Here is a 12,749-nt window from a genome sequence, read left to right as displayed (position 1 = left end):
TTTCAGCACAACCTTACACGACGAAACGAAAACGCGAAGTGAAATTTCTGTTGTACTCATATATATAATACTTCTATATCAATACCTTCCTATCTTCCTAATTTGCAAATTTTCTGTCAATCATTATTTGCTGAAACTGTGCAAAGGTAGGTTCTGCGCATGCGCGGGCTTTGTTAGGGTTAGTGAATTGTAGTAGCGTGTGCAAAAAATTATTAAAGGGGTTACAACGGGTCACTATCCCCTTTACCCAACTTCTGCATACTAATTGTTATAAAATCTCAGTTTAGTCGATTAAACAATGAAAAGGCCAACAAATATAATACAAGGCTTAATGTATTTATTATTTAAACATGGGCTGCAGCCATACAAAGTACATTATTTACATAAATAGTAAAAAAAAAAAAACAAGGCGAAGAATTCACATTTTTGAAATAAAAAAAACTTAAATATACATGTATAAAAATATACTTATACATACATCCCAACAAGAATTTCTTTAAACATTTTTAAAACATATAAACGTTTTCAAAATTTTACTTATTTTTAGTTTTTTAAAGAAGTAAATTTTTGATGAAGTAAACAAAATATGAGTACTGGGCTGGCTGATATTGGCGTTGAAATAATATCAATTTTGTAAATTTTTTTCTAACATATTCTTTTTCGTCCGTGCTTTTTTGTTTCAAAAACAAACGAATATCCAAATAAAAACGTATTACTTCCTTACACAGCTGGGTCCGGTGATTATTAAAGATGTCATTGCAATTTTCGATGGCTATGTGATCGATCATGATACTATTGGAGAATGCATCACTTGTATTTTGAAAACTTTCATTTATTAAACTTAATTTTGCATTTTAAATTGGGCATGCCTTGAAAACTTGTCTTAAAGCTTTGCCTGACACTATACAAATATTACATACGTCCACAGATGGTGCGACAAACGGACCTTTATTTTTGTGCGCTGAAATATTTAAGTCCCTTTTTTACAAAAATTTAACGCCTTGAGATTTTGTCTCCTTCTATCGTTGTATATCTGTACTGTAATGTTTGACAGGCTGCACAGTTCAGTAGAGTTGTACTGTAAAAAACCTTAGATCTAATGGTACTAATATATTTTTGGAAATAAATGAAATGAAGTTATGGGTATTCATATTCATAACTCAGGAACAGTGATACCATTTCAGCTTTTTTTCAAGCTAGATTTAGCGTTTTTTCACCGTTTAGCTTGAAAAATTGTGATTTAGCTTTAACCTTTTGTTTTAGATTTTTTCACAAATTTTTTAGCTCTCTTTACCTTATTTTTTGAAATTTTAGAACAGGTAATGCTAGCGTTATGGTAGGCAGAAATCTAGGAATAGCAACTTTATTATTGTAACATCAACCTATAAGTGAATTAGTTCCGTTTGTTTGCCGTTCGATTCAATAGGCGGTTTTATCTGTTTCAAAAATACTTCCGACTTAAATAGCACCAGAGCTATTGAACATTTTTCGATTTTTGATAAAATGTGAGTATTAGGTGTGACAGGAACTCTAGAACTATTTGAAATCTAATTAGAACAATTTTCATGAGTCTTTAAGGGGGGTTATCCTTATTGCTATAAATGTACGAAAACATTTATTTGAAGCCATTTTTAATTTATAATTTATTTAATAATTTGGGAAGAATTTAAACAAAGTGACATCAGGACGGACAAGGCGACAGTTGTTTCGATTATACTTGTCAATCTCCCGGGAGTGAGATTTGAACCCGCACTCCTACGATGGCTGAAGTGTTACAAATACATTCAGCCACGTCATGCCTTAGTTGTTGTTATAGAACAATTTTTATTTATTTGTTTCGATATTCTTTATTCAAGTTCACAGATATGCTGTATTAGGAATAGTAGAATAGTGTCAAATGTGTCACTTAAGACAATTTTTACAAAACACAGATTGCATCTGTAAATTACTTTAATTATTTTCTATGAAATTGGAGTACAAATTAATTTTAGTTTTTTACCATCGCCAAAAATATCTTAAACTGTATCAAGTGCGCAGAAATAACCGCCTAAGTCGTATGTAAATGTATGAGTTAACCTTTTACTGGCTTAGTGATATGTTTGCAGTTAGTATGTCCATCGTGAGCAATAAGTGGTCTCTCTTCAGAGATATGAGTAGTAGTTTTTAGGGCTCCCGTTATGCTAATCATTGGTACTCTGCATACCACAGATATACGCCGCCGATAAACGCCGCCGCCGCCGCCGAATTTGGTCGTTTTTCGCACGCCGCCGCCGAATATCAAAAATATCGGCGCGGCGGCGGCGTGCGGCGCGTTACTATATTTTCTACTCGCTTAAGACTGTTTAGGCCATTTATTGTGCATGTCGAAAATTGGTCGGATATGGCCGAAAGTGGTATCAACAGATGCGCATCACTGCCAGTTATAAGAAACTAATTGCGAAATTTAACTCTTTCTAACTGTTCAAAAGTTATTTAAAAAACAGGCGTTTTCGATGTCAGCTTAACACGGACTTTGCATCACCCAATTCACCAAGTTATTAAAACAAAACACTAAAAGACGCTTCCAAAGGCAGTCGGTTCTATGTGCCGGAGCGACTCGGGATTTTTCCCGATCAAGGACTGTCATTTCAGTGTAACCCCATTTAATTTGTTGCGTCCCTCCCACAAATTTTCATCCTCACAGCAGCTCCTTGCAGCGGGACTGCTCCATATTCTCTTGCTCCGGGAAGGTATCGAATCCAATCCGGGTCCGTCTCCTGACCGCGGTCCTGAGAAATGGTTTTGTTGCATCTGCCGGAAAAGAATCTTTTTAGGACGGTCATACTCTGTTCAGTGTGTCTCGTGTAAGGGATGGTTGCATCGGACAGGTTGTTCTGAGCTTGACCCCAAAACCCGACGTCCACGTAACTTTTATAAATCTTTTGTGGCTCCTTGCTGTTCACGCCCAAGGGCGTCCCGTAGTCTACGCCTAAGCGCCCCCCTGCCCCCGTCTTCTCCCCCCTCTTTTCCGGCAGCAATAGTGCAGGTCAGGGAAACAGACTCTTAGTCCCTACCTCAGTTTGCACCGTCTGCCAGCACAGAATATATATGTTTGCGACATCCGCCCAATGCAGCTCCTGCCTTGGGTGGTGCCATTTTCCTAGATGTTCTGGTCTCCGCGACGGCAACCCCCGACGGGTTTCATCGCGCCATGTTGCCAGGTCGGAAACCCAAATCATCCGGGTACCCCAATGCTTGCCCAAGGACGCCCAGTCCCAGGGCCACAACAGCAATTGCGGCCTGGCCTTCCACAACCCAGGCGCAGTCACCCGTCACTTACCCCCAGAGTGGCGACGTCTCCCCTTATGCAATTCAGAATTTTGCAGTTAAACTGTAATGGACTAACTGGGAAGATTACGGAGATATTCGATTTCATGAAGCGGCACAACATCCGCATTGCTGCGATTCAAGAGACTAAACTCACAGCAAGATCTGTATTGCATACCTGCTCTGTGTATAATGTCCACAGGAAAGACCGCGAGAGCGGAAATAGAGGCGGTCTCGCGTTTATCATACACCACTCTGTGCAATATTATATATTTGATCCTGGCATCGACCGCAGGGACAATGTCTTAGAACGTCAAGGCCTATCTGTCCGGTCAGGCGATGCAAACCTAGAAATCATCAACATCTACATCCCTCCTGCCACCTGTTGCCCCAATGGATACCGCCCTATATCACTGGCAACAATCGCATTATCTTAGGCGATTTCAACACACATCATGATCTATGGCATTCAAACTTGCGGGCGGACAGTAGGGGTGAGATGTTGGCGGATCAAATAGAAGAAACGACGTTCTGCACAATAAACGGAGACGCCCCCACACGTATGGCAGGAAGCTGTCACAGCTCGCCAGATATCTCAATCGTGAGCGCAGAACTCGTAAATTGCGTCAACTGGCAGCCGATGGTAACATTGGCATCCGACCACCTGCCCATACTTATATCGCTTGAGCGTACCGCCGACTTCATCGTCACTGAAAAACGCACTTTCATAAACTTCAAAAAAGGAAAGTGGGAAGAATATAAATCCTTTACAGACAACCGTTTTGCTGCCCTCCCTATCCCGACTGATGCCCGCCAAGGGGAGCGTGCCTTCCGTAAGGTCATTAAATCCGCCTCGGCACATTTCATTCCCGCCGGGAGAATTCCCGAAATCCGGCCCCACTTCCCGGCGGAGGCCGCAAACTTAGCGAGAGAACGTGACCTTATAAGACAGCTTGATCCAGGCGACCCTCAAATAAGGGATATATACCAACGCATCAGATTGCTTGTGGATGAACACAAGCGGGCGAAATGGGAGGAGCACCTAAGAGGTTGTAACCTCTCTACCGGTGTGGGTAAACTTTGGTCCACCGAAAAGTCCCTATCGAATCCGACTAAGCACAAAGACAAAGTTTCCATCGCCTTTGGCGACAAAGTGCTGTCGGACGCGAAAAAATGCGCAAGCGCTCTCTGCCGACAATACATAATGCATCCTACGGTCGACAAAGATAGACGGAGAGCCAATAGACACGCACATAAACACAAATTCAGCGCGTCACCAATCACCATCACCGCTAAAGAGGTTGAGGACGCCATTGGTCGTGCTAAGCCATCCAAAGCAGTGGGCCCAGACGGCATAGCCATGCCGATGCTTAAAAACCTAGGGAAAGAGGGTTTCAAATATTTAGCGCATGTCTTCAACCTGTCTCTTTCCACCTTTGTCATACCTGAGAAATGGAAAATGGCCAAGGTGGTCCCGCTACTAAAGCCTGGGAAACCAGCTAACATAGGTGAGTCGTATCGTCCGATATCTCTCCTATCGCCAGTGGCAAAGACGCTTGAAGCCATTTTGCTCCCTTATTTCCAAGCAAATTTGCAGCTAGCCCCTCATCAGCATGGATTCAGAAAACTCCATAGCACTACCACCGCGCTAAATGCCATTAGCACCCAGATAAATTACGGTTTAAATCAATACCCCTACCATAGAACAGTACTCGTAGCACTAGACCTATCAAAAGCTTTTGATGAGAAACCTGGGCATCCCAACAGACATCTGATTGATGAACCAGCACCGCCTAGGGGCTTAAAGAGTCATCTCCGTAAGCATTTTGAGGAAATACGGCACCTGAGAACTCAGCAGCATGAAGTGAAAAAACACAATCAGGTCATTGGTGAACTCCATAAACAGGCGTCGGACCTTTATGCCAGGAATTGCCCGGTGAATCCAGTACTTAACGAAAATTATCCAAAACTCGCGGAAGAGGAACGCATACTCCCCAGGGAAACGCGTGTCACTCTTGCTCAACTTCGTTCTGGATACTCTAACAACAGAATCAACCCCGACATACAAAGTGTATGCCCCCTTGCAATGTGTCCCCACATGACACCAACCATCTCTTCAATTGTAATGTGGAACCAACGCCTCTAACACCCCTTTCCTTATGGTCCACCCTTGTTGAAACGGCAAGTTTCCTTGGACTCCCGTTAGAGGATATTGATGAAAATTTGAGATTGGTCGCGGCTATTAGGTGGGGCGAGCATTGCTAGAACAACAACAACGCCCCCACACGTATGGTAGGAAGCTGTCACAGTTCGCCAGATATCTCAATCGTGAGCGCAGAACTCGTAAACTGCGTCAACTGGCAGCCGATGGTAACATTGGCATCCGACCACCTGCATATACTTATTTCGCTCGAGCGTACCGCCGACTTCATCGTCACAGAAAAACGCACTTTCATAAATTTCAAAAAAGGAAAGTGGGACGAATATATATCTTATACAGACAACCTCTTTGCTGGACTCCCTATCCCGACTGATGCCCGCCAAGGGGAGCATGCCTTCCGCAAGGTCATTGAATCCGCCTCGGCACGTTTCATTCCCGCCGGGAGAATTCTCGAAATTCGACCCCACTTCCCGGCGGAGGCCGCAAACTTAGCGAGAGAACATGACGTTATAAGACAGCTTGATCCAGGCGACCCCCAAGTAAGGGATATAAACCAACGCATCAGATTGCTTGTGGATGAACACAAGCGATCGAAATGGGAGGAGCACCTAAGAGGTTGTAACTTCTCTACCGGTGTGGGTAAACTTTGGTCCACCGTAAAGTCCCTATCGAATCAGACTAAGCACAAAGACAAAGTTTCCATCGCCTTTGGCGACAAAGTGCTGTCGGACGCGAAAAAATGCGCGAGCGCTCTCTGCCGACAATACATAATGCATCCTACGGTCGACAAAGATAGACGGAGAGCCAATAGACACGCACATAAATACAAATTCAGCGCGTCACCAATCACCATCACCGCTAAAGGGGTTGAGGATGCCATTGGTCACGCTAAACCATCTAAAGCAGTGGGCCCAGACGGCATAGCTATGCCGATGCTTAAAAGCCTAGGGAAAGAGGGTTTCAAATATTTAGCGCATGTCTTCAACCAAAGTGGGCCCGCTACTAAAGCCTGGGAAATCAGCTAACATAGGAGAGTCGTATCGTCCGATATCTCTCCTATCGCCAGTAGCAAAGCCGCTTGAAGACAGTTTGCTCCCCTATTTCCAAGCAAATTTGCAGCTAGCCTGTCATCAGCATGGCTTCAGAAAACTCCATAGCACTACCTCCGCGCTAAATGCCATTAGAACCCAGATAAATTTCGGTTTAAATCAAAACTCCCACCATAGAACAGTACTCGTAGCGCTAGACCTATCAAAAGCTTTTGATACGGTCAACCATGGCTCGTTACTGTAAGACCTGGAAGGGTCTACCCTTCCCCCATGTTTTAAAAGGTGGACCGCAAATTATCTGCGTGGTCGGCAGGCATCGAAACATCAAAACCAAGAAGAGTTAAACAAAGGGTGCCACAGTGTAGTGTGCTGTCCCCACTTTTGTTTAATTTCTACATATCTAAGCTACCTTCACCACCGGATGGAGTCACAATCGTTTCCTACGCCGATGACTGCACAATAATGGCCACAGGCCCAGGCCCACAGATCGATGAGCTATGCAATAGAATAAACGGTTTCCTCCCTGATCTCCCCAGTTTTTTCGCCTCGCGAAACCTGGCATTATCACCGACTAAATCTTCCGCGACCTGTTGTAAATAAGGTGGACGTCGCAAATATCGACCATTTTGAACATCCACGTCGATGGCACTATGCTACCGACTGTCCTACACCCCAAAATCTTGGGTGTGACGTTTGATCAGGATCTACATTTTGGTGAGCACGCAGCCGCAATTGTTCCGAGAATTCAGAGCCGTAGCAAAATCCTCAAATCCCTCGCTGGCAGTACCTGGGGAGAAGATAAAGAGACGCTCATGACTACATACAAAGCAATTAGCCAGCCGATTACGTACTACGCGTCACCCATATGGTCGCCAAGCCTAAAAATTACCCACTGGAAGAAGCTACAGGCCTGCCAAAATAATGCTCTCAGAATCGCCACGGGCTGTCTTCTTATGTCCCCAGAACACCATCTGCATAATGAGGTGAGAATACTCGCCATCAGGGAGAGAAATTAGATGCTGACCAAACAGTACCAGTTGAATACCCAGAAACATGAGCATCCCAACAGACATCTGATTGATGAGCGAGCACCGCGTAGGGGCTTAAAGAGTCATCTCCATAAGCATTTTGAGGAAAAACGGCACCTGACAACCCAGTCGTATGAAGCGAAAAAACACAGAAGGTCCTTGGGGAACTCCACAAACAGGCGTCGGAGCTTTATGCCGGGAATTGCCCGGTGAATCCAGTACTGAAAGAAAAGTATCCAAAACTTGCGGAAGAGGAACACATACTCCCCAGGGAAACGCGTGTCACTCTTGCTCAACTTCGTTCTGGATACTGTAACAGGTTAAACTCTTACCTATCCAGAATCAACCCCGACATACAAAATGTATTCCCCGCTTGCAATGTGTCCCAACATGACATCAACCATCTCTTTAATTGTAATATGGAAACAACGCCTCTAACACCCCTTTCCTTATGGTCCACCCCTGTTGAAACAGCAAGTTTCCTTGGACTCCCGTTTGAGGATATTGATGACACTTTGTGTTCGGTCGCGGCTGTTAGGTGGGGCGAAGCACTGCTACAAAAACAACAACAACTAAAAGAAAAGTTATATAATAAATTTATATGCTCACTTTGCATATTTTTTTCAAAAAATTAATAATGAACAATGAATTCAAATAAGGCGTTTCAAATTGTCCTTAAGTTGTTAAAAAAAGCAAAATTCCCAAAAAGGTGCCGATTTTTTTTTTATTAATTTTATATTGCGATTGGCTGAAAGAGTAAAAGAAATCAGTGATGCAAAATCCTTTACTAGGTTGTAGGGGCATAAACACACTTTTGAAATGATTATTACCTCATACATAAGTTGAGGATATATGTACGTATGAGAAGGGTTTGAAAAATCACTTGGGCTTACATTCAAACATCTGTTGTCTATTTGCGAAACTATTTCATTCAATACCCTAGTCTTCACTTTACTGCTCCTGTTGCATATGTGAATACGTAAGCATATATATTTACCAGGTGAGGCTTTGTCCTTGGCAAGAACACTCAAATTGGTGAAGAAAAAGCTTTCCCAAGACTAACATATTACCGCGTGTGCTACTACCCTAACGTAGTGGACAGTCGAACTTGAAAACTGAAGCTACGCGGTCATCTATAATGAGCTCTCATATCATGAGGCCGGCAACGAAGACTATTGAAGACAATGTATCGAACACAAACGTCTGCAAACTGTTGGTCTACATTTAAAAAATTTTATCCATGGTCCTTGTAAAATTTTAATTATGTAGATGCGCCGAGGATTATACGATTTTTATCCATGAGTTACGCAATGCCATCCACTTAGACTGCTTATGATTTCGGGGGCGGCATCTTTAGCCGAATAGTCACTCCATAACGTTTCAAGGTGTTTCTCGGCAGCATAGCGCGACAAAAGCATCCGTTGGAAAGTCTTCGGAGCTACACCTAGAGCATCTAGGAAAGTGACGTTGGCGAAGGTATGAGTTCGAAGTCGCAGTCCTATAGCTTCTGTGCCTGCATATGGCGCGAGGGTCAGGAGGAGTGTTAGCGACTGGTGGTCGGGATTGCTACTATTCTTAAAAACAGCCGAAACAACTGGAGGCGCCCTGTGCCTCATGAGCATTAAAAGACCATTAATAGCAACCATAAGTCGCCTTTGTGCGTGACCGCCAAGAAACCACAAATGATTTAAAGAAATTTGTTCGCGACGATTATTAGGAGTTAACCCTAGGTGAAATTACGCTGTGTACGAGATATACAGACAAAAGTGTGACTATTTTATGTATCTCTTTTTCTTTTCAGCAGACGCAGCAGTGCCAATTCCAAAGATCGGGTTAGGTTCAAAGCCTCTCTGGAGTAAGCGAACGAGTGACAATCCCCCCGCAAGGAGCTACTCCTGAAAATTTTTGAACGGTCTGCGATATCTTGAGGCAAAAATCTCGGATCTCCGAAATGGCCAACACGTTGATTTCCTTAAATACATACAAACAAAACCTCTCCTAAATATTAGTTTTTTAAATAGAAAAATCAAGCTTTGTAAAGTAAGAACACCGGCGTACGACGGCGCGCCACCCACTAATAGAGCCTACGCCGCCGCCGCCGATAAAGTGATCGGCGTAAATCTCTACTGCATACCCCCTCCAGTTTTTTGGTATACGTACTTTTTTGTGTGGCTGTCCACCAAACAAGAACTCCATAGTATAAAGTATTGGTTTCACAATTACCGTGAATACCCATTGAGAGTTTGGGTGATAGGACTCATGTGCTACCTATAACATCTTGTTGCATGCACAGATTGCCGCGGAGGCTTTCTTTGCTCTCTCTTCCACATGGAGTTTCCACGACAGCTTACTATCTAGTATAACTCCTAGATACTTTGTGCTATATTTTTCTTGCAGGGTTACCCCTTAAAGCTTTGGCTTAGTCCAATGGACCTTATACTTCCTAGTAGATATTTTCCTCTTTGGTACAGGTGGTGCCTTAATACATTTATTTTATGACGAATTCCCACCACTGTGCCAATATCTGGTATTAAGTTTAGCATAATTTTAGGCTATTCCTTTGTGTAGTAGCAACGTATCGACTTGGCATGGTAAACAAACAACTAATGCATAATCTTTTTCTCTCCTCTATCACTTACGTTTGCGTATCTACAGTACAATTACTTGATGGAGTTTGATTATCTGCCTAAGTCGGACATCGAGACTGGAGCGTTACGAACCGAAGAACAGCTGAAAACTGCCGTACGAAATTTGCAGGTAAATATAAAAGCCATCATTTGATGCACAAATAACCATTCTTTTTTAAAAATTTATTCATGCTTTGCTTTTTTTCAAATTTTTGTTTGCAGCGATTTGGCAATATTCCGGAAACTGGCGAAATAGACGAGGCCACACGAAAACTTATACATCTACCACGTTGTGGTGTAGGTGATAGTAATCGTACTGCCAATTTTTCGCCAGATAATCTACAATACGTTCATCATCGTATGAAACGGTATGTGTTGCAGGGACCCAAATGGCACAAGACGGATCTAACATGGAGGTGAGTACTTTTGTTTGTATGCTTGTAAGTGTTTTTATTAAAATCTATGAATAAAACTGTGCCATCTAATTCTATCTGTTGGTATAAGCCAGGCATGCTTAACCAACGAACCGATATCATTTCGTTACGATAATTAACGTTAATAAACGAGACAAAGTCATTTCGTTTCGTTTATTAACGTTAAGAACGTCAAATTAACGAAATGATTTTGTTTGTTTTCTGCCCTATCAAAACCAAATCAAATCGTTTATGTTGATTATTAATTTCAAACTATGCTGGTAAAGCTGATTGATGGCGGAGTCATTAAAGGTGAAAGCCTTAGCCATATGATTGCAACTTCTCTCATGAATTTTGACAGTACGAACATTTTTCAGAGTATTTTTGACATTACCACCAACGAATTACACAAACAAATTACATGGAGTTTGTGTGTGTATGTCCGCTCGCTGTTACCACCTTACTGCTTTACCATGGCTATAGCATTGCCAGCACAATTCAAACATAAAGTATCACGTTTTTGTTAAAGTTTTTAACGTTAACGAAAGCTTTTCGTTTCGGTTAAAAATGAGATACAATTTATCTTGATAATTTCTTTATCGATAATATTTCAAAGTGTTTCAACGGAAATGGTGGCAATTTTCTGATAAACGATTAGCTTAACGTTAAGGTGCATCCCTGGTATAAGCACAAGCTTGCTCTCATTGCATATATACATATAAGCTACAACGATACGCCTAAAAGCATGTTGTATTAAGTTAGTAACGCTTGGCGTTTATTTCCGCTGCACAATGTCTAGCTCGATAAGAGTTTAATGAAACGTGACGGGGCGAATGCGCAATTAAAATTTGCAACAAATTGCAATTAATATGCTCCCATTTCAATTTCTCGCCATTTACCGTCGAAGGCACTTCTGAAGTACAATTATTAATTTTTTCTTGCCATAAAGTTGATGTACTAACATTGTATATACATGGCTATGAATTTCTGCTTCATGAGTTTGAGGTATGTTTTTATGCATCATAAGCGTACATAAAAGAGGGAGGCAGAAACATTGGAAACCTCTGAATATAACTTCCGCGATTCCTTCTGGGAACTCTATTTTCTGAATTTAATTATTAAATGAGTTCTAACAGAGTACTTTTGCCTGGAGTTATATTAAGATCACTACTTACGCTTTAAAAAAAACACTTCCGTCCTAATATAGAATCGAGTTTTGAGTAGAAACCACCTTGTTTCGGCTGCTCTTTCAAGAACGTTCTATTTCAGAATTCGGTTGAAGAGTTTGTTTCAAAAACACCCTATCTGAGCTTAAATTCTTCACATTTTGACATTAAATTCTGAAATTTACCATCATTGTGAATTCATACAAGGGGCGAACGTTCACAATACGAACGGCAGATGAATTTTCACTCATAACCTTTTCATAATAGAAACACTCGAAATGTTGCCAACGACAGCCAAGGGCTACTCCGCTTAGAAAAAGCTTTTGAAAAAACTTATATTAAAAATTTTGCTGCTGTTTTGCCTTTGGCCACATAACCTTACCATCTCTCAAATAATACAATGCTTTTTTGGTAGACCGTAAGAAAACTGTCTTTACCAACTGGTCTAGTGAGAGCAAACACCGACATAACCGGCCGAAATTGAAAGTAGAAGAAAGTCTGGTGCTTGATTTGTGTTGGGAAAGAAAATATGCCACCAATACGCATGTCATATCATTGCAAAGTACTTTAACATACCGAAAGCACACGCTCTTACTTTTACTCGGATTAGATGATTAAGAAGCTTTTTAGGAAAAGTGATTAAAAAGGTACTGCCTATGGCATCGAAGTGCAACTTGATTGATGATTCACGAATGTGGTGCGTTTTACCTCGAACTATAAATCTCTTGCTTTTTCTTCATTTTAGGTGGGAAAATTCTACTTCGATCAAGTTAAGCCGCTTTTTTTACGGTTCGCTTGTACCTCAACGTACATGTATCAGACTGACTTACAGCCTCATTCTGTTTAGCGAACGAGACGCTTACGAACGATACCTGCGTTGCCGATATCGTCTGCTAAAAGTACCCTGGAGACTACGTTTTCCTTTATAGTCTAGGCTTACGTTATTCGTCAACTGCACGAAAGTAACTGTCAAATTGGTTTTCGTCCTTTGCTTCTGAC

General features: G+C 41.9%; 1 protein-coding gene across 8 annotated transcripts in view; it reads left to right on the top strand.

Annotated features, from left to right (window-relative positions):
• Positions 1–12,749, top strand: part of LOC137244194 (matrix metalloproteinase-2-like) — an 830,051-nt gene that overhangs the window by 238,813 nt on the left and 578,489 nt on the right. For all 8 annotated transcript variants that reach the window (XR_010950836.1, XM_067772841.1, XM_067772836.1 and 5 more), the window contains 2 exons: positions 10,200–10,301; positions 10,394–10,587. Coding sequence is in view for 7 of the 8 variants with exons in the window: in XM_067772841.1 (XP_067628942.1) it covers positions 10,200–10,301; positions 10,394–10,587 (296 nt within the window). In the remaining variant the exon portion in view is untranslated. The remainder of the gene's footprint in view (positions 1–10,199; positions 10,302–10,393; positions 10,588–12,749) is intronic.

Source organism: Eurosta solidaginis, chromosome 3 (assembly GCF_040869045.1).
Source record: "Eurosta solidaginis isolate ZX-2024a chromosome 3, ASM4086904v1, whole genome shotgun sequence".
NCBI classification, from domain to species: domain Eukaryota; kingdom Metazoa; phylum Arthropoda; class Insecta; order Diptera; family Tephritidae; genus Eurosta; species Eurosta solidaginis.
The sequence above is the reverse complement of the archived record's forward strand: the minus strand, read 5'-3'. Positions and strand labels throughout refer to the sequence as shown.